Below are 21,351 nucleotides of genomic sequence, written 5' to 3' on the forward strand. Positions count from 1 at the left end.
AGATAGAGATGGCCACACCCACTCGACAACTGACAGGAGCTCTGACCAATCATAACCTGCACTCAGTCTCAGAGATCTGTACGGGACTTCCGGTAGCTAAGGCAGTCTGCCGGAAGCGCCGGGATCCTATGTAGGTCTCCGTCTGTCCTGCTCAGAGCGGTGTCCCGACCCACAGCAAGGAAACAAGATGTCGTCCCCACAGGTCCCGGAGGACGGGCAGGGCAGTGGCGACAGCGGCGATCCCTCCGGGGACCTCCGTAGCGTCCTGGTCACCAGCGTGCTCAGCCTTGAGCCGCTAGACGAGGATCTCTTCAGGTAGCTAGCCGCACCTGGTTCGCATCCCTCCTTTAGCACCGAGTCGCCTGATCTCGACTGTCGCCGCCGCAAGGCCCCCAGCTCTGGGAATAGAACGGGCTTTGTGCGAGGTGCGAGATATGCTGCATTTAGGAGAGAACTTGTCCCTGACAGCTGTTCCTCTCTGACATCTAGGAGGTCTGGGCACATAAAGTGGGGACCTGAGATACTCTGTTCGTCCGCCTGCCCTGAACCTCCACTGGAGGAGCCAGCCCAGAGAGGGCAGAGATTTGCCCAAGGGCACACAGCTCCCTGCACACTTGCTATTCTTTTCCTCTCACATACCCCATCCCCAGCACCATTTGCTGGAGTCTGGTAGCTCATTACTCATTTTGAGGCCTGAGTCTGCTTCCTTCCCAGCATCACTGAAGTGACTGCAGCAGGGTTTTAGAACAGCTTTGACCTCCAAAGCTCCCACTGGCTTTAATGGAAGCTCTCTTTGGTCTCCCTTCCTTCCCACTTAAGGAATTATAATTCACCATTGGGGGCCCGGATGTTGTGGACAATGATAAACTCAGGCTGGGTAGGGGAGGCTTTAGCCTCCACAGGCCATGGGCTCCTCCTGCACTGAGCAAATCTTCTCACATCTGGGGCCCAACCAAGCCTTTTCACTTCTGGGGCCGAATCAGAGTATCCTTGTCTGTATAAAATTTTACAGCCTGAGAGAGAGAGAGAGAGAGAGAGGAGAGAGGCTTGCTGTCTGAGGGCCCTTCTAGTTCTGAAACTAGTTATTGGAAGAAATAGGCTGTCCCAGTTGGGAGTGTAAGTGGCAGACCTTAATACTGCTCAGCTCTTGGGGTTCATTTTGGTCCATTCAAGGCCTTGAGAGGCTTCTGCCTTACCTTGGTTTGTGTAGTGAAAGAAACACTGAATGTGAGATCAAAAGCCCAACTAGTGCCCAGGCTTGGCAATGTTTAAACACTTTGAATATGAACTTGCCCATGTCACTTTCAACCTCTGGTCCCTATTCTCTATAGCTAGAGTCCACAGGAGGATTTGGATGGTCATAAAGGCTGTGAAATTTTATACAGTGAGGTGAGGATATTTACATGGGGAAAGAGTCCACAGCTTTCAGCAAATTCTCTAAAGGATCCCAAACCCCAGTAATGATAAGAGGTCCTGTGCTAGAGGCTCAGTGGAGGCCCACAGAATTTGGAGCAGCCCTCAAGTCTTTCCCACTTTCCTCCCCTCCCCACAGAGGAAGGCATTACTGGGTACCCACCACCCAGCGGCTCTTTGGGGGTCAGATCGTGGGCCAAGCCCTGGTGGCTGCCGCCAAGTCTGTGAGTGAAGACATCCACGTGCACTCCCTGCACTGCTACTTTGTCCGGGCAGGTAAACCCCAGCACCCTGGTCTTGCGTCCAGCTCAGCCCTGGTGGACCAGGAGACACTTCTTTCTGGCTTTGGGGGCTGACTGAAGAGAAGGGGTAAGAGATGGGGAAAATTAGAGAAGGGAAAGGCTGAGGGTGAAGAGAAACTACCCCCTGCCTAGGGAGGAGCAAGGTCTGAGGCCAGCAAAGGACCTTGGACCTCACATTCACTGAGGCTCACTGGGGACTTGTTTTTTTGGTTCATGATGACACAAGACTTTGTTGCTTAACTGCTCCCAGTGGGCCTTTTGTTTTTCCTTCTTCTTCTTCTTTTTTTTTTTTTTTTTTATGCATGAATTTTCAGTTCCTGCACATCTTCACCAATACTTTATTCTTTTTAAATTATATTCATCTTAGAGTATGTGAATTTATTTATTTATTTATTTATTTAGTTAGTTAGTTAGTTTTCGGCGGACACAACATCTTTGTTTGTATGTGGTGCTGAGGATCTAACCTGGGCCGCACGCGAGCGCGCTACCACTTGAGCCACATCCCCAGCCCCTTGTTTTTCCTTCTTGACACACTTTCTGGTGCCAAGACTGCTAGAACCTCTGGAGTGTTTTAACCTCTGCTAGGGCCTTGGGGGCATGTGCATAGTTGGAGAAGGGTGGAGAAGAGGGAACCTCAGTCAGAACAAGGAGAGATCTAGGGCCATTTCAGTTTTGCAATAATTTGCTATGGGACCTTCAGTGAGATTACCTCTCTTCCCTGAGGCTTGGGTTTTTTCATCTGTGAAAGGGGGGAGGGATGAGAACAGAGGTACTTTAGTGGCAAGTCCTCTATAGGTGCTTACACTTCTGGGGTCCATGAGGGAGAGTAATCCAAAATCCATGCTCTTTAAAAAACACTAAACAACAAAAATCTTGCTTGGGGGGGCTGGGGTTGTGGCTCAGCAGTGGAGTGCCCGCCTGGCACAGGCAAGGCTCTGGGTTTGATCCTCGGCACCACATAGAAATGAATAATTAAAATAAAGGTGTTGTGTCCAACTACAAATAAAAATATATTTTATTTTTATTTTTACCTACCGATCCTCCTGTATGTATGTATGTATGTGTATATGTGTGTGTGTGTGTATATATTATAAAATCTTGCTTTTCCTCTTTTTCCTTCCCCCTTAGGGCAGATGCCCCAGTTTTAAGTGCCATTATCTTTAGCATAGACCCACCAGCTGAGAAGGTTTTGTCGAATTTTACAATATGTGCTGAGTGTGGTGGCACATATACCTGCATATAATCCCAGCCACTCAGGAGGCTGAGTCAGGAGGATTGTGAGTTTGAGGTAGCCTCAGCAATTTAGTGAGATTGTCTCAAACTTAAATAAAAAAGGAGGGGCAGAGATGTAGTTTAGTGGTAGGCATCCCTGGGTTCAATTCCTAGTACCATAATAAATAAATGTTATTATAATTAATACACTTTTATCAGGTTCCTTGTTTTCTCATCCTTTTCTTGCTTGTTCCTCCCAGGTAGTCATTGCTATAAAGCATTTGAATATTTCTAGTAGGCCCAGCCTCGTCCTTACCCTTGTGCTAGCTGAGAGTAAAAGTGTATTTTATTACTTCAATTTGGTTGTAAGCTCCAGAAGTGTTAGCCTTTTAACATTGTAATCCTTCTGGCTTAGAGAAATACCTGATTGTTTTGTTTTGTGGAGTAGGGGCATTGCTTGAACTCTCTGAATCTTCATCCTGTGTTGAATTCTGAGTCTTTGCAGGTAAATACCTGCAAGGCCTGCATATGCAGGGCCTGGCATATTGCTAGTTTATAAATAATAACTATCATCTTGATAGTGAACTTATGGGAGCAATTAAAATATGCATGATAGAGAGCACAGCCATGTACATTGTCTTCTTCAGTCCTCTTAAGCAATGTCTTTATTTCTTTCCTTTGTACTGGGGATTGATCCCAGGAGTGCTTTACTACTGAGCTACATTCCCAGTTCTTTTTTTTTTTTTTTTTTTCTTTTTCCTTTTTCTCTTTCCACATTTTACCAGATCTTTATTTTTCATTTTGAGAGAGGGTCTCATTAAGTGCTGAGATTGGCCTTGAACTTGTGATCCTCTTGCCTCAATCCTTTTATTTTAATTCTAGAATCAGGCAATACTTCATTCCATGAAACTGAATAAGTGCTCCAATGAGCTGAGCAGAGTAGGTTGGTTTTATAGACATAGAAAGGCTGAAGAAGAGACCCAAAGAACAAAAAGCACATTGGCCACTTCAAAGCTACTTTCCTTGGGGCTGGAGGTGTACCTCTGTGGTAGAGCACTTGCCTAAGGCCCTGGGGTTCATCCCCAGCAAAGGAAAACAAAAAATTACTTTCCTTGTAAGGTAGGGACAGGGAAATAGCAATAGAAAAATAACTTATTTTAAAATGATGTGGGGTTTTTTCTTATTTATTATTTTTTTTAACTGGGGATTGAACTCAGGGGTGCTTTACCACTGAGCTACACCCTCAGCCCTTCTTATTTTTTATTTTGAGACAGGGTTTTCTCAGTTGCTTAAGATCTTGCGAAGTTGCTGAGGCTGACTTTGAACCTACCGATCCTCCTGTTTCAGCCTGCCCAGCCGCTGGAATTCCAGGCCTACATGGTACCCAGCTCCTTTTAGTTTTTATTTTGAAACAGGATCTCACTGTATTGCTAAAAGCCTCACTAAGTTGCTGAAGTTGGCCTCGAACTTTTGATCTTCCTGCCTCAGTTTCCCTAATATGTGGGATGATGGACCTGTATCACCACACCTGGCAGGAAAATCACTTATTGGTTAACCTCAGATTACCTTTTCTCTGTCACCAGATTAAGGGAACTTCATTTTGCCAATTGAAGCTGACTTCTTTGGGAAATCTGGCTTTCTCTCACTCTGGTTTCTTTGAAGCTTTTGGTTTTGGTGACTTGGAACTTCAACAACAATGACTTCATTTAGAAATTTTTTTCCTTTTTTTTATTGTTATTTTTTTAAAAATATGTATGTTTACTCCATTTAGAATTTTAGTGTGATCTGTTAGGGCGGAGTATGGGAGCCTAGTCCAAAACAATGCCTTCTGTAGTGTTTGTTTAAAAATAAACATGAAGCTGGGCATGGTAGTACATGCCTGTAATTCCAGCATCTGTGTAGGCTGAGGCAGGAGGATTGCAAGTTTGAGGCCAGTACGGGCAATTTAGTGAGACCTTGTCTCAATGTAAGAACTGTAGGTATGTAGTGCAGATAGAGCACCCCTGGGTTCAATTACCAGTACTGCCAGTACCAAAACCAAAACCAAGACAAACAACAAAACCAGATTAAGGGCTAAGGCATATTGTTGCAGTTTTACATAACATTTACCCTCCCTCCCTCTCTCTCTCCTTCCCTTCCTTCCTTCCTCCCTTCCTTCCTTCCTCCCTTCCTTCCTTGTATTGTGCTGGGCATTGAACCCAGGGCCTTGTGCATGTGAGGCAAGCACTCTACTAACTAAGCTATATCCCCAGCCCCCATAACATTTACTTTTGAGTTTCCTGGCTGCAAGACAAAAAGGGAAGCTTTCTTATCAGTTTAGATTGTGATCCTCTACTGGATACATCAAATATTATAACCAATAATGTTTCAATGATATTTTTAAATAAAGAATGGGGGCTGGGGTTTCTTGGTCATTTATTACATCAATTCTTTTTCTAAAAGCCCAAGAAAGAATGTTAATCAGTTGGGTTTTGTTTTATTTAGTTTTTCTCTACAGAGGTAAAATATTGTACAGTGGTCATTTGACTCAGTATAAATTTAGAGCTTGGAGAATTCAGAGCAGGGGACAGCAAATATTCTAAAAAGAGCCAGGTAGTAGTAAATATTTTGAGTTCTGTGGGTGAAAGCATCTAGAAACAATAGGTAAACCAATGAATATTACTGTATTTCAAAAATTTTTGTTTTAAAGCATTTGTTTCCTTTTGTATTCAATGGGGATAAGACCCACTTTACATAGTCATTGTGAGACCAATACAAAAACAGCCTCTTATCTAACACTGCCTCTGCCAAGCATATAGCACTTAATCCATAACCATTACCTTCCTTCCTTCACTATGCTCCAGGATCTGTCTGCCCTGGTCCAATAAGAATGTCCAAGAATAGATCTGGAATGCACACTGAGAGGTCAGTCACAGTGCTGAAAGTTCTGTGATCCTCATAGGGGAACTGCATTTCAGCTGTACCCCAAGGTACAATGGTAGGCAGAGGGGACTTCCCAGTCCCTGAAGTCAGATCCAGTGGATCCACATCTAGCATCTGACTCTTGGAAAGCATTCCTCAAAGGTCTTTGATCTTGAGGAGCTACTATTCTGAAAAAAGTGCCCTTGGGGCAATGCCTATAGCAGTCAGCTAACAAGTCAGAGACTTAGTGATACTTGATGCTGTTGAATGAGCCCCAATGCCTGGTTGGTTTGGCATCAGATTGGGGTGCAGGAGCCAACACTGCTCTAGATCTGTCTCTTTCATCTGAAAGTTGAAAATCTCCCCAAGATGTCTCATGGCCCACAAATCAGCATTCCCCAGGGTGGCACCTTTTCCTTAAAATTTCTCCCTAGAGGCTGATGATCCTTAATCCAGTGCCTTCCACTCTGCATTGGAGCACAGACATCAGGAAAAGGACCAAGTGATTTCCATTTATATGAGGGACCAAATGACTGACTGACAACAAATCTTTCCTGAGAGAGACTGAATATACAAACAATGGCCAGGCCTTATGTAAAAATAGAACTCTGACCCACAATAAGCAGCAACCAGCACAAGAAGTCAGCCTACTGCTGGGCATGGTGCCTCACACCTGCAATACCAGCCACTCAGGAGGCTGAGACAGGAGAATTGCAAGTTTGAGGCTGGCCTCAGAAACTTAACAAGGCCTAAGCAATTTAATGAGACCTTGTCTTAAAAAAGAAAAAGGGCTAGGGCTGTGGTTTAGTGGTAAAGCACCTCTGGGTTCAATCCCCAGAAAACAAAAAAGAAGAGCCAACCCATTGTCTGCAAGTCAGACCTATAGGAAGTCAGATCATATCTCTAGGGATCAGTCTAGAAAGCCAAAGAATAATAATAACAATCAGCAAGCACCAAGCAGCCAGGACTTGATTAATAAGTGACAGCTTCTCTAATTTTTATCCATTTCCCAACTTGGGACCACTTGGAGAAAGCCAAATATGTACTCCTAACTAATTACGTGAAATGTCCCATGCCTAACTAATTACATGAAATGTCCCATGTCTAATTCACCCACCTACAGCTTCCCCACGCCAACAACCTCCAGCAGGGCACACCTGACATCTTTCCTTTTTTTTTTAAAAACTTTAGAGCTTCCCTACTCCTCTGCCTGCCTTTGAGATTCCGCTGAAAGCAAGTAATGGTGGCTGACTTACTACTCCATCAAGCTCTGAATAAATAGTCTTTGCTTGTTCTCAAAAAGAAAAAGCTGGGTTTGGTGGCACATGGTGGTAATCACAGCCACTTGGGAGTGTGAGGAAAGATGATTACAAACTTACCTGGGCAACTTTAGCGAGACACTGTCTTAAAATAAAAATGGGGGGCCGGGGTTGTGGCTCAGTGGTAGTATACTTGCCTCGCACGGGTGAGGTACTGGGTTCGATCCTCAGCACCACATAAAAGTAAATAAATAAAGATATTGTGTCCATCTACAACTAAAAAAAATTTTTTTTTAAATGGGGAGCTGAGCTGGGCGTGGTGGCGCACACCTGTAATCCCAGCAGCCTGGGAGTCTGAGGCAGGAAGATCGTGAGTTCAAAGCCAGCCTTAGCAACTTAGCGAGGCCCTAAGCAACTTGGAGAGACCTTATCTCTAACTAAAATATAAAAAAGAACTAAGGATGTGGCTCAGTGGTTAAGTACCCCTGGGTTCAATCTCTGGTACCAATAAATAAATAAAATGGGGAACTGGGAACGGGAGGGAGGAGCTCATGGGTATAGCTTAGTGATAGAGCGCTTGCCAGCATGTGCTAAACCCTGGGTGGATTCCCAACAACACACACACACACACACACACACACACACACACACACACAAGAAGACATCAGAAATAAGCAACAGGCCAGGTTTCTTGACCTGAGATCTAGAAGAATAGGTTAAGACTCATGACAAGATTCTAGACAAAGATGTGGCAAAACAAAAGCTGGGAGTATTTAATTAACATTCACATTTGTTAAAGCATTTACCATGCGCCAGATAGTGTTCTAAATGCTTTCCAACTATGAACTCAACTTAATTCTTATTAAAATCTGAGGTATGAGCACTATGATGATCCCCATTTTACAAATGATTATATTGCTCAGAGAAATTAAATGCCTTTTCCAGGGTCACAGAGCTGGTGAATTGTAAAGCCAAGATCTGAACACAGGAAATCCAGCAATGTCCCTGTGTTCTGAGCTATTGATAGGGAAGAGCTCCCCCTGCACCGGGAGCAGCCTGGTGACAGGGCCTGGCATTCTCAAAATCCCTAATACCTGGGTCAGTAGTTCCAAGCAGAATGGAATGGAGGACAAACAGAACAGAGGTGACAGTGACAAGACTTATGGGGCTTACTCAGGGGCTTACTTGTATCCCTTATGCCCACTGTAGGAGACCCAAAGGTGCCTGTGCTGTACCAGGTGGAGCGGACACGAACAGGGTCGAGCTTCTCGGTGCGCTCCGTGAAGGCCGTGCAGCATGGCAAGCCCATCTTCATCTTCCAGGCCTCCTTCCAGCAGACCCAGCCCAGCCCTGTGCAGCACCAGTTCTCCATGCCTGCTGTGCCACCACCAGAAGAGCTGCTTGACCACCAGGCCCTCATTGACCAGTATTTAAGGTAAGAGACCTGGAGTCTCTACAGTGTTTTCAAACTGGTTACCACCTGGTAGTGGGTCATTAAGCCCTTTAGTGAGTCTGTTTTTGGGAGGTGGGTATGTGGATTGAACTCAGGGGCACTTGACCACTGAGCCACATCCCTAGCCCTATTTTGTATTTTATTAGAGACAGGGTCTCACTAAGTTGCTTAGTACTTCGCTAAATTGCTGAGGCTGGCTTTGAACTTGTGATCCTCCTGCCTCTGTCTCCCAAGCCACTAGGATTACAGGCGTGTGCCACCGCGCCCAGCCTTTCATGAGTCTTGACTATGCATTTAAACATAAAAACCAGAGAGGAATTTTTGGGTGTAGCTCAGTTGCTAGAGTGCATGCTTAGCATGCAGCAAGGCCCAGATTAAATTCCCAGTGCCAAAGCAAACTTCCTTGCCTTCCTCCCTTTCTCTCTCTCTCTCTCTCTCCCTCTCTGTGTGTATAGATAGATAGATAGATATAGATATACATACGTATAGTATATACATACACATACATATATGTAATTATTATTATTTTAATAAACTAGAGCCAGGCATGATAACTCACACCTGCAATCCCAGCAACTCAGGTGGCTGAGACTAGAGAATCAGAAGTTCAAGTCCAGCCTCAGCAACTTGTGAGACGCTGTCTCAAAATAAAAAATTAAAGGGACTGGGGATGTAATTCAATGGTAAAGCCTAATGGATTCAATCTCTAGCACCAAAACAAACAAACAAAAAACCTAGAAGATACTGCAGTGTCTTGTATGTAATGAGGTGAAGAATTCTTTTGTGAAACTTTTTCCATTGTGTGTTTCTGGTTTGTATGAGCAGATGAGCATGCGTGTATGTGCTGGGTCATGACATAAGACACAGAGCCTGTTCTCGGTGAGTGCAGGCACTGTTGCAGCTTTCCTGATTGTTAAAACACTGAACTACTTTACCTCCCCAGTCCCCTGAGTGGTCCCTCTTCCCCTTCAGGTGCTTGATTCAGCAGCTTTGGAGTTCATGCCTGGTAAGGGTGAGTGTCCTCTAGGACCCTGGTGCAGAGCTATGGTTCACTCATTGGTCACTTCCTTTGCCTTAGTGCATGTTAAATATTTTGACTATATTTCTTATTTGGAGCGAAGACAGAAAAGTTTGAAAAATGCTGGTGCATGGGAAAGAGCACTGGGTCCAGACATAGGACACACGCATTCTGGCCAGGCTGTGCCTGCTGGTGATCACCGACTGTGGGACTTTGTGGAACTATCTAGCCTCTCAAGGCCTAAAAAACAAGAATGGTCGTTTATGCACTACCTGCTTCCCAGGTAGCAGGGAAAGAGCTTCTCTATTTTGTAACCTGGTGTGTGGGATGATTGAGGTCTGGGAGCCTAATGGTCAGAATTAAAATCTAGACTCTGTCCCTAGTAGCTGTGACTTTGGGCAAGTTGTTTGCTTACTCTGAGCCTGTACCCTGAGTTATAAAGTGGTGCTAATCATAATTCCTACCTCATGAGACTGTTATGAGGATGAAATGAGGTAAGAGATCCAAGGCATGTGGTGAGTTATAAATTGTGTTTATACCAATATTATTAGGAATAAGCCTGAGGCCCGGTGTGTGGTTGGAACTCAACAAATGTTTGCTGAAATGTTGTTAAAGGACCCTGAATTTAGAGTTGTGCTTTTCAGTAAGGTAGCCACCAGCCACATGTGGCTATATTAAACCAACTAAAATAGAAGTGACAAGTCTGTTCCTCAATTACATTAGCCACATTCAAGCACTCATAATCACATGTAGCAAGTGGCTGTCAGAGTGGACGGCACAGATAAACATTCCCTCATCACTGAAAGTTCAGCTGGAGAGTGCCCCAGAGGATGGGGTGAACATGGCAGTGTCTACAAAGAGCACTGAAGATTGTTGTTTCTGTGCTGAAGGGTGTCCCTAGAGATGGGCACCTCCAAGGGATATGAGGCTTCCTGCTGTTCAGGGTTAGGTAACTGGGTCCAAGTCAGGCAGCTCATTTCTTAAATGTTTAGAGTAAGTTTAAGTGTATGAGCCATGGAAGCAGCCTGCTTGAGCTCATATCCTGCCTTCGCCACTCTCTGAGTGTTATGTGGATTCTCTGTGCTTATGTCATTTATCAGATAAGAGTGACTATGGTACTGTCTCAGGAGGAATGAGTTGTATGTGCCCTGCTTGGAATTCTGTCTTGAAGGGTATGGCCTTGGTACAGTGAGACCTGGTTTTATATACATCATCGGTTTTTTCCAGTGTTCCCTGTGATAGGTTACTATCAATTATTCACATTTTGCAGATAAGAAGATAGCCACAGAGATTACTAACTGGCAGAGATTACACATGGCTCTTAAGTGGCAGGGAAGGGTTCTAGACTCTAGTATCTTGCCTACCACCTGTGAAAGAGAGGCGTGGGGATAAGTTAGGAGTCTCTGTTGGAAGCATGAGGGCCATCAGAAGGGGCAGCATGGAAGGAGATCCCCGTCTCCTTCGGTCTTCCTGTCCCTCTCCTTTACTTTCAGGGACCCTAACCTCAAAGAGAAGTACCGAGTGGGGCTGAACCGAATTGCTGCCCAGGAGGTACCCATTGAGATCAAGCTGGTAAATCCACCCACCCTGAGCCAGCTGCAGAGAATGGAGCCCAAACAGATGTTCTGGGTGCGAGCCCGGGGCTATATTGGTAAGAGGACCCATGGATTGGAGGAAAATACTCTCCAGGGGTCTAGGCCTGCCATTTATTTGTCCTGTGCGGCTTTGGGTATGTTACTTCCCATCTCTGGGCTGGTTTCCTTATCTGCATGATGGGGAGAATGGGTTTGTCACTGGAATTTCATTGTAGGACCTTTCTGGAGAAGGCAAGACGACTTGTTGAGGTTCTTATAGATCTGTTAACCATAAGGTGCCTTTGTGCACACTGGAAGATGTCCCTTCCAGGACTCAAAGCGGGAGACTTGGGAAGACTGGATTTTAGTCCTTGCTTGCTCCCACCCTCCTCCATCTCCACCTCCTTTGTCCTTACACACACACACTGGGCCAGGTGCAGCGACCAGCCTACACATCTGTGCCTGGAAGTCCCTTTTTCTCCCACCTCCCTGCAGGTCCTGAGCTGAAAAGCCCAGGATCCCAGGGCTGATGGGGCTGGAACCTGTTGCAGGGGAGGGCGACATCAAGATGCACTGCTGCGTGGCCGCTTATATCTCAGACTATGCTTTCCTGGGCACGGCACTGCTGCCCCACCAGTGGAAACATAAAGTGCACTTCATGGTCTCTCTAGACCACTCTATGTGGTTCCATGCCCCCTTCCGAGCCGACCACTGGATGCTGTATGAGTGCGAGAGCCCCTGGGCCGGTGAGTGTGGGGCCACGTGGGACAAGGGCACCAACTTTGGGGTGGTAGGGCTCCTGCTTTCTTGGGTGATGCTCTCTCCTCCCCAATTCCAGGGGGATACTACACGGGTCACTTCCTCTCCTGCCCCTCCAGGCTTTGGCTATTCATCTTCAAAATGGCAGAGTGAGCAAGTGTCAGCTCACACTTTCTATAACATGTTGGGACTAGGATTCACTTTGTCCTAGAGACTCAGTTCTAGTCCCCAGATCACTTCAGATTCTTTGTATGAACGGGATAAATCCTGTCTCTCCTGTGAGCCTCAGTTTCCCCATCTAAATAGATTATTCCACACATTAGATCAGTGGTGACCCATCAGATTGCTGCTTGAGGGGGAGCTTTTTAAAAATAGACTCTAATTCTACCAAGATTCTGACCCAGCAGGTCTTAGATAAGGTCCAGGAAACTGAATTTTTAGTACTGGGAATTGAACTCAGGGGCACTCAACCACTGAGCCACATCCCCAGCCTTACTGTATTTTATTTGGAGACAGGGTCTCACTGAGTTGATTAGCATCTTGCTGTTGCTGAGGCTGGCTCTGAACTCACAATCCTCCTATCTTAGCCTCCCAAGCTGCTGGGATTACAGGCGTGCACCACTACACCTAGCCAGGAAAGTCAATTTTTAATAAGCCTCCTAAGTGATTCTGCTGATTGATGGTTGGGGATCAGGGTACTTAGGGTCTCTAAGGGCCTCACTACTTGGACTTCCTTGTAGGGAAGGAGAGAACCCCTATGCAGTGTCTAGCTTTAGAACAGTGGCTTCCTTCCCAATGAAATACATTTTAAATGAAGAAAAGCTCTGCTTTATAAACAGGGGCAAAGCTCAGGAACTCTTTACCTTCTGGGGAGGGGTTCTCTCAAGGACCAGTGGCATCTTAGTACATGATTAACCACCTTGAGGGCTGGGGATGTGGTTCAGTGGTAGAGCACTAGCCTGACATGCCTGAGACTCTGGGTTCAATCCCCAGCACTGAAAAAAAAGAAAAAGAAAAAAAATGACCTTAATGTTAGGACACCTGCGTTCAGGATTGGCCTGCTCCTGGGGCCAAGTTCCCTAGCCTCTTTGGACTTGAGCATCATTTTTAGGAAAATGGAATGAGTGAAGGCGATTTCATTTCTCTATTGTGAACTCTGCTGTGTTTGTAGGAAACCAGCAGTTCTGTTCATGAACATGAAACTAAGGCCCAAAACCAACAAGGTGAAAGCCTCTGGGCAGGGAGAGGTGGAGACCAGAAGATTCCAGGTCATCTCCCCTAGGCATCTTCCCATTGGCGGTGGCAGTGCTGGTGATTTCTCATGGATTACCAGTTTGGAAGACTTGGCATGGTTATTATAAAAGGAACTAGCGGGTTTCCTAGCACAACAGCCAGGGCTGCCACATCTGCTTGGCCAAGCTATTGGAGACTTCTCAGAGCTCCTCCCCTGGTAATCTTTTTGTAGAAGAGCAGGGACATGTGAAAGTGTTTTTAGACACAGGTGGAGTTTCTCTTATAGGAGAACTCCAGTGACTGCCCATAATAGGCTCAGAAAGGGACACTTGGAGCAGTCACAGCATTCAGTGTGCCCTCCTGTGGGGTAACCTTGTTCTGCCCAAACCCTTTGCAAGAAGTGCATTTGGCTGCGCTGGAGCAAAGAAGGCTGTTTTCACCCCTCTCCTCACCCACAGGTGGCTCTCGGGGGCTAGTCCACGGGCGGCTGTGGCGTCGGGATGGGGTCCTGGCTGTGTCCTGTGCCCAGGAAGGCGTCATCCGAGTAAAGCCCCGAGTCTCAGAGAGCAAGCTGTAGCCAGAGGTATCAGCTTGCCTGGGTCTTCAAGGATCTCCCTTCTACCACCATTCCTGAGGTGGGGCTATGTGGAGGGCTGGACCTTCTGCCCCTCACACTTAATAAAGAGACTGACACCATTGGAGTGGCTGGCCTTTAATTTCCCTGGGCCAAAACTACAGCCCTTCTTCTGGCTCTCAACTGCAAGACTTCAGCCAGGCTGCCTTGCTGACTTGGAGGCCCAAGGAAAAGGGTGCGTTCAGCCTGACTTGGCTGCGAATAAGCTGGAGGGGCTGTGTCAGCCTTCCTCCGTGTACCATTCCTTGGGTACCAACCCCCAGCCAAAGCTTGCCCTGAGCCCATCTCAACAACAACATTTCTTCCGTCCACTACAAATTCTCGGTGGAACTTCTGAAGGCTCTCAGTACGCAGCCTTCTAGCTGCTTTCCACGTTCTCTTCTTCAGTCCCCTGCCCCCGCAAATCCTGGGGCAGCCCTTCTCCCCACAGTGGCTTTAAGACTAGCCAAGGGTTATCCCAGCACCTCCTTGATGAGCAATTCTTTGAGACTGGGGGGTGGCGTGGGGGTAAGGCCTGCTTCCTGCAGGGCCTGGAGCCGGGCCTCTGAGTGGCGTTTGTCCAGGCCCAGGCGCCAGGAGAGCCGGACATGGGCCTCTAGGAAGGGTGCCAGGAAAGTATGGGGGCTCTTGTCTCCCAACAGCTGCAGGGCCTTCTCACAGCAGGCCCGGGCCTCCACAGGGTCCTCCAGCTCCTGGTGGCACACAGCCAGCCCAGCCAGGGTCAGCAGAGGACGGTCTGGGCCAGAGGGGGCATCCAGCTGGGTCTGCAGCTGCCAGGCATTGGCCCAGAGCGCCAGGGCCTCACGATAGAGGCCGGTACAGGTGAGGCTCTGTGCCCGCTGCAGCTCTGGCAGCACGAAGAAGTCCTGTAGGTCTGGGGCATGGCGTAGCTCAGGCACCGCCTGTAGGTGGCCCAAAAACTGTTCAAAGGCTCTGCTACGGCGGGCAATCGTCTCTGCGGTAAAATTCCTGCGCAGGCGCTTACGGGGGAAGGAGATGGCAGCCATTGGGCCCCGGAATTGCCGCTGCAGATTTCGGTGCAGCCGCTCAAAGTCTGAGTAGCGGCGAGAGATCTGGGCGGGCTGGCGATCTGGTGGCCCTGGACCCATCACGGCGAGGGTGTAGAGCTGCAGGAAGGGCAGGGGTCAGGGCAGGGGCAAACTGTCCACCAGCCTCTTCCCTCCCTACTCCCATCCCAGCTCTGATCCCCCACCTCTTCCCTTCCTCTGGGACTGGACCCAGGAGGGTGGGGCAGTGGCTAGGAGGCCCACTGACATCTTACCTGAGGCTTGTCTGAAATGACCCAGGCCCAAGGCAGCACGGGGAAAGAAAGAGAGATGAGTTTCAGTGCTTGGGGCTGCTACCCCTACTCCCACTTCAGGAAAGTTACCTCTTCCCATGGGGCAGTTAGTTCTTCTGATGGCCCTCTGGAAAACCAGGGATGAGCTGAAACCCAGATCAATCTCTTGGGGCTGAGCCAACTTAAGGACCAGCTTGGAACAGTGTTCCACTATGCATAGAGCCTCCAACACACACAGGGCTGGAGAGGCTATTCCAAACCAGAGGGAGGACAGGTCCTCAGACTTCTCTAAGAGCAATGGACCAGGAGTTTACTGGATTAGGATTCAAGTGCTGACCCAAGGTCAGCCTCTCTCCTTCCCTCTGTGACCGCAGGCAAGGCAGTCTACCTCTGGGTCTACTACAGTCTTTAATGAATGAACAAGAGCAAGTGTTGGTACATGAGGGTTTTTTGTTTTTTTTTTTTTTTTTTTTTTTTGGAGGGGGGTAACTAGGAATTGAACCCAGAAGTGCTTTTACCACTGAACTACATCCCCAGCCCTTTATTTATTTATTTTTGATGCTGGGGATTGAATCCAGGGTTGCTTTACTAATGAGCTACATCCTCAGCCCTTTTTATTTTTTGAGACAGGGTCTCACTAAGTTGCTTAGGGCCTTGCTAAATTGCTTAGGCTGGCCTCATACTTGCAATCCTCCTGCCTCAGCCTCCTGAGCCACTGGGGTTTTAGGTGTATGCCACTGCACCTGGAAAGTACATGAGTTTTTAAAGATGGTGTACCTGAGTATACTGCATCAGATATGGGAGGTGATTCCTCTCTTTAATTTTCTTTTTCATCTTTTTTATCTGAGAAAAGCATCTCCCTTTGTTGCCCAGGCTGGCCTCAAATTCCTGGGCTTAAGCAATCTTCTTGCCTCAGGCATTTGAGTAACTGGGACTACAGGTGTGTGGTACCACTCCTGACTTCCTTTTAAATCTCTGACTGTAAACTGAGAAGCTCTCAGTTTGGGTTTTATTTATTCATTTGTTTGTTTGTTTGTTTGTTTTCTGGTACTGGGGATTGAATCCAGGGGCTCTACCACTGAGCTACCCACCCCCCAGCCCTTTTTATTTTTTGAGACAGGGCCTCGCTAAGTTATTAAGGGTCTTGCTAAATTGCTGAGTCTGGTATTAAACTTCTGATCCTCCTGCCTCAGCCTCAGTCCCTGGGATTACTGTGCCAGGCTTCAGGTTGGTTTTTAAAAGGCAATTCTCAGGTCAGGATCTTTTTTCAGGTGACAATATGGCCTTGAACTTGCAGTATTCCTGCCTTAGCCTCCTGAGTCAACTGCATTACAGGCATGCACTATGACACCCAGCTGGCTTAAAATACTCATTATTTTATGTAATCCTTGTAATGTCCCACCAACACAGGGAGTAATGATATAGTTCCATTAACTGAACACTTACCCTGGGCCTTGTACTATACCAAGCACTTTTCCATCTATGATTTCATTTAATCACAACAGCATTCCAAGGAAGGTGTGTACTTATCTCTGTCAGCAAAGAAGCAGGCTCAAAGAGGAGGTAAAGGCCTCAAAGACTTGCCCCAAGTACCACAGCTGGCGAATGGCCTAGCTGGCATTCAAACCCAGGATAGGATTTGATAGGATTCCAAAACCTCTGCTTGTCACCCTCCCCACAGGTTATATGGAAACTCAGGGTGCCCATTGAACAGAGGAGGTGACTTGCTTCTCCATAGCCGGGATAAAATAGTTGCCATTCTACTTTTTTTTTTTTTTTTTTTTTTTTTGTCATTTTCTTCCCATCTGGGTACCCAGAGTCACCTCCATTCCTTCTTACTCTGAGCTGCTTGCTCCTTGATGACTGATCTTTGGTATTCCTTTTCTGTGTATGACCCCTTGCCCACTCCAGAGTTCTGGGACCTTTTTCACTTAAGATTGGACCATCAGGGGCAGCAGGGTAACTCAGTGGTAGAGCACAGACTTGGCATGCAGAAGGACCTGGGGTCAGTCTCCAGTGTGCACTCACAAAGGCTGGATCATCAGAGTCAATCCCTGCTCAAATTGGAACAGCCACCCATGGGTGTGGCTTTTGTTAGTAACAGCAACAGAGAGGAGTGGAGAGGCCCAAATGTGGGACAGGCTCTGGGCCCCCTTCCTGCTGAGTCAGAGATAGAGGAGGGTAGTGAAGATGGAGTGAGAAGCAGGGAGCTGCCACTGTCGGGAAGAGTCACCCACTGGGCTGCAGGCTCCACGGGGAGCAGAACTTGGCAGCCCTCATTCTGCATGTCAGTTTCTCCCTCCACAGCAAGGAAAACAGACCAAGGCCCTCTCTGCAGCTGTTCTTCACCCTAACCCTTACGGAACCCCCTATTCCACACAGAATTCCATGCAGAACAGTTGGATTATTCCACACAGGAATAGACATATAGTTATGAGGGGGCCACAGCAGGCCCTAGATGCCTAACATTTCCAATCCAAAGTTAAGTAAGACTTGATTCAAAATGCTTGGGTCTGGAAGTGTTTCAGATTTTGGATTGTAGAATCTTTCTATACATAATGAGGTATCTTGGGGATAAAACTTAAATATAAGTTCAAAATTTATTTATACTGTGTGTGTGTGCATGTGTGTGTTGCTGGGAATTAAACCTAGGGTATCCTGAGCATGCTAGGTAAGCGCTGTATTACTGAGATACACCCTCAGTCTGTTTTTTTGTTTTTTTTTTTTTAATATCTTTATTTTTTTGTGGTGCTGAGGATCAAACCCAGAGCCTCACATGTGCTAGGCAAGCCTCTACCGACAGAGCTATAACCCTAGCCCTCAGTCTGGTTTTATTCAGTATTTTAGTGTGTCTGTATTTTGACTGTCAGGTGTGGAATTTAAATTGTAGCATCATGTTGACACTCAAAAGTTTCAGATTCTGAAGTAATGTGGAACCTGGATAGCTACCATTTTATTGAGCACCTCATAATGCCAGGCACAATGTTAAGGGCTCTTTTTGCATTGTCTCCTTTAACTCCTGCTCTAATCCTCAGCATTATCCTCATTGCTCAGATGATAAACCTGGGGGTTGACAAAATCACACAGCCCACCCAAGGTCAGACAGCTGGTAACGAAAAGTGAGATGTGAATCAAGGCTGACCTGGGTCCAAAGCACCTTTCCTTGACCACTAACCTGTGGCTCTCAAGTCTGAGTCTCGCCACAGTTTGCAAAAACCTTGGGGAAAGGTGGAAGCACACATACCAGTTCTCAAAACTGGGACAGAAAGCGGGTCCTTAATCTACCACTTCAGTCAGTCTCAGAGAAACTAAGTCATTTGCCTGAGGACTTGCTCAACTCACATAAAGTCACATCCCCTTTCTGGCCTCAGTTTTCCCATCTGTAAAATAGGGCAGCCATTTATAACTACACAGCCAGAACTTCCATCAAGTTCGAATCTTCCCTAGTTTCTTTTCCCCAGACTCACAGCCCAGGTGTTCCTGGAACCTCACTCACCACGTACTTGGAGGGCGGGTCCTTGACAACATTGGCGCTGGTCACCTCAAAGAGCAGCCGCTGGGGTACCAGGGTGTTCCGGGATTTCTTCCAGAAATCTTGTAGCTGCCGGGCCAGGAGTTGACTGCCTCGCTGCCCATCGGGTGGGGGGCACCGTTCTGCACAAGCACATGACCAGTCATATCAAAGGACCTCAGGTCAACATACACGGTATGCCATGACCTCACTCATCCAAGGTGAAGTAGGCGTTATTCCCCATTTTTAAAGAACTGAGGGTCAGAGAGGCACCTGGTACCAAACACCAAGCCCGGCTGACAGCATCCCCAAAACATGGCTGGCACATCTTTTCCATTTCTATCCCAGGTCCCGCGCACTTAATAGGCTTAAAAACCCTGAGATGGAAGTGATCTCTCTCATTTGACATAAGGGAACTCTTGGATCAAAGGGGTGGTGACTCTCTCAAGGTCACACGGCTAAGACATCGGAGGCGCTGCAGGCAGTGTCGGCGTGTCAGCTGGCTCAACTCAGCGCCCGGGATGCTCTCCACGGCCGGACGGAGGCCCAGCCACCCCAGCGTTCCCGGCTCGCGCCTTCCACACTTGCCTGGCCCTTCTCCCGAGGTTCTGTCCCCGGGAGACGGCGAGTCGGGGCCGACCTCCTCGTCGTCCTCGTCCTCGTCCTCCTCGTCGTCCTCCGCGCTGGTAAAGCTGAGGGTGCCGCTGAGACGGGAGGACAGGCCCTCGGCGTCGTCGTCCTCCAGCTCGGAGGTCTCCGGGAACTGCTCGGCCTCCGGGCCCGCCGCCGCCTCCCCGGGGCCCTCGCTGGCCAGGGCGTGCCGCAGCCGGTGCAGGAGCCGCGAGGCCATGGCACCCTGGGGGGAGCGGGCACCACCGGGTCCAGGGCGGGGTGGGAGGAGGACCCCCGCCCGGCGGGAGAGCAAGGGCGGGGCCCAGGCCGGAGGAGGAGGGGCCTGAGGAGGCCCCGCCCTCGGCCGCGGCGGGCGCCGCCAGCCCCGGGGTCCTTCGCTCCCTCCCGGGGTCCGGGGGCCCTGGTCCCGCCTCTTTCTCCCCGTCAAGCGCCCCTGCCTCCCGCGTTCGGGGTGAACTCCCGGGCGCCTCTCCGAGGGGTCCGGACGCGGCCTGCGGCTTAGCGAGGCTGACCTGCCGGGCGGCTCCGGCCTCGGCCGCTTCCTGGCGCCGCCCGCCTCGGCCCCGCCCGCTCCCCGGGCTCCCGGGAATCCGGCCGCCGTCCACGGGAGACCTGGGAGTCCTGGGCCGGCGGCGGAGCCCCGTCTCCCCGGGCCAGGCGCGCGCCTCCAGGAATCCCCGGAGAGCCCCAGTGCACCCCAGTTTTCCCCCGTGCTTCTCCAGCCGCCCCCGCCCTGGACTGGGGATGACCGAACCCCGGGGCTCTACCACTGGCCTGCACCCCAGCCCTGTTTATTTACCTATTTTAAAACTCGCTAAATTGCCCAGGCTGACCTTGAACTTGTGACCCTGCTGCCTTCACCTCAGCCTGGCAGCGCAGGGCATCTGGCACTCATTAATTTTACAATGTGATTATGCGATTTAAGGGATCCCATTTCTCTAGTGAAAAAAAATCAAAGTCTTCGGTTGGGCTCTAACGTCACTAAGCCATGACCTCATAGAGCCTAAAATTTCTTAGGTAGAACGGGAACAATAAGAAGCGTTTTCTAGTTTGGGCTTATTGTTTGCTACTGTGTAGGCTCTGGAGATTGAGCCCAGGACCTTGTGCATAGCAGGCAAGCAGTCTACCACTGAGCCACACTCCCAGCTCCCGATTTTACAGCTTTTTAAAGAGCTTTAATCTAGTGCCTCACGCAGGGCAATTACACAATGATCATTGTTTCTGCAGTGTTCACAGACTTTCACAATCTCATTTGAGCCTCACACACGAGAAGTAGGCACGCTGGGAAACAGCCAGAGAGGCTGAGTTGCTTGTCCAAGATCACACAGCTTCCTGGAGGTTTCTGCACATTGTTCTTTTCCCAGGCATTGATCCTGGTAACCTCAGCAGCTTCTCTGGAGCTCTGTGGTTTATCTTTTACTGCAGGGCAACCTGTAGGTCAAGAAAAATTTCTTCTTGTTTCCTTTCAGAAGACTTAAATATGAGTCCCTAGAAGGGCAGATTTTGCTAGTTCCACAATAAAACAAAAATCTCTTTGGCAGCACCTCCTATATTTGAGTGACACAGGAGAGAGGGTTGGGGAAATACTTTTGAATGAGAACCGCCCTCCCTGGCCTCCATAAAGCAGAAGGTTCTCATCTTTCAGTTCCACTGTGTTCTACATCCAGGTCTAGGTTCTTTGCATATTTTCATGTCTCACCCTCACAACATCCTGGGGAGGTGGGATGGGCAATCGTGGTCCATTCTGAAGATGAAGAAACTGAGGCAAATTCACTTCCCGAAGATCCACCTCTGGGAAATACGGGAGCTGAGATTTAAGTTCAAGTCCATAATTTCAGAGATTTAATTCCTCTTCCTTTGGCTTGAAGGTAGGATGTTGGGATAAAAAAGATGCACTTCATTTATTCACTCAACCCTCACTCACTCGTCAACTGTGGCTGAATGTCAACTTGCCCTTGGCATATGTCTCTCAAGTCTGGCTGTAAAACGGGTGCTCACAAACTCAAGGCTCTCAGAGCAGGAGGGTCCTTCAGAAACCTGTCCTCGACTAAGGCTTAGTGAGGGAGGGACGTAGGCTTCATCACATAAACAGGTCAGAACAAGGAGCTCTCCTGACGTCTCCACTATTTAGATTCTGCATGGCATTTCC

At 48.2% G+C, this 21,351-nt stretch overlaps 2 protein-coding genes across 4 annotated transcripts; one reads left to right on the top strand and one right to left on the bottom strand.

The window, feature by feature from the left end:
* Positions 1–99: 99 nt before the first annotated feature.
* On the top strand, positions 100–13,822 carry Acot8 (acyl-CoA thioesterase 8). The gene is made up of 6 exons (XM_076852036.1): positions 100–315; positions 1,553–1,689; positions 8,297–8,522; positions 11,052–11,209; positions 11,684–11,878; positions 13,583–13,822. Exons 1-6 carry the CDS (start codon positions 188–190, stop codon positions 13,699–13,701), a joined length of 963 nt encoding a protein of 320 aa, XP_076708151.1. The 5' UTR covers positions 100–187; the 3' UTR covers positions 13,702–13,822.
* Positions 12,326–19,564, bottom strand: Snx21 (sorting nexin family member 21). Of its 3 annotated transcripts, none has more exons than XM_076852038.2 (3): positions 19,158–19,515; positions 18,555–18,712; positions 12,326–14,885 (listed from the first exon to the last, which is right to left on the bottom strand). In XM_076852038.2, the coding sequence occupies exons 1-3, from the start codon at positions 19,417–19,419 to the stop codon at positions 14,211–14,213; spliced, it is 1,095 nt and encodes a 364-aa protein (XP_076708153.1). In that variant the 5' UTR covers positions 19,420–19,515; the 3' UTR covers positions 12,326–14,210. The 3 variants fall into 3 exon arrangements, with proteins under 3 accessions (XP_076708153.1, XP_076708154.1, XP_076708155.1); XM_076852040.1 differs by having other exon boundaries at positions 14,788–14,885; positions 18,562–18,712; positions 19,158–19,564; XM_076852039.2 differs by lacking the exon at positions 19,158–19,515 and having other exon boundaries at positions 18,562–18,651.
* Positions 19,565–21,351: the final 1,787 nt, after the last annotated feature.

Source organism: Callospermophilus lateralis, chromosome 3, assembly GCF_048772815.1.
Source record: "Callospermophilus lateralis isolate mCalLat2 chromosome 3, mCalLat2.hap1, whole genome shotgun sequence".
Lineage (NCBI taxonomy): Eukaryota > Metazoa > Chordata > Mammalia > Rodentia > Sciuridae > Callospermophilus > Callospermophilus lateralis.

What these genes read in the sequence shown, in the direction of transcription:
- Acot8 (XM_076852036.1), top strand. Translation starts at nt 188, where the DNA reads ATGTCGTCCCCACAGGTCCCGGAGGACGGGCAGGGCAGTGGCGACAGC. An exon ending in CTAGACGAGGATCTCTTCAG is followed by an intron (nt 316 to 1,552) that starts GTAGCTAGCCGC and finishes CCCTCCCCACAG; the next exon opens with AGGAAGGCATTACTGGGTAC. An exon ending in CTGCTACTTTGTCCGGGCAG is followed by an intron (nt 1,690 to 8,296) that starts GTAAACCCCAGC and finishes TGCCCACTGTAG; the next exon opens with GAGACCCAAAGGTGCCTGTG.
- Snx21 (XM_076852038.2), bottom strand. Translation starts at nt 19,419, where the DNA reads ATGGCCTCGCGGCTCCTGCACCGGCTGCGGCACGCCCTGGCCAGCGAG. An exon ending in AACCTCGGGAGAAGGGCCAG is followed by an intron (nt 18,713 to 19,157) that starts GCAAGTGTGGAA and finishes GTGCTTGTGCAG; the next exon opens with AACGGTGCCCCCCACCCGAT. An exon ending in ACCCGCCCTCCAAGTACGTG is followed by an intron (nt 14,886 to 18,554) that starts GTGAGTGAGGTT and finishes CCCTTCCTGCAG; the next exon opens with CTCTACACCCTCGCCGTGAT.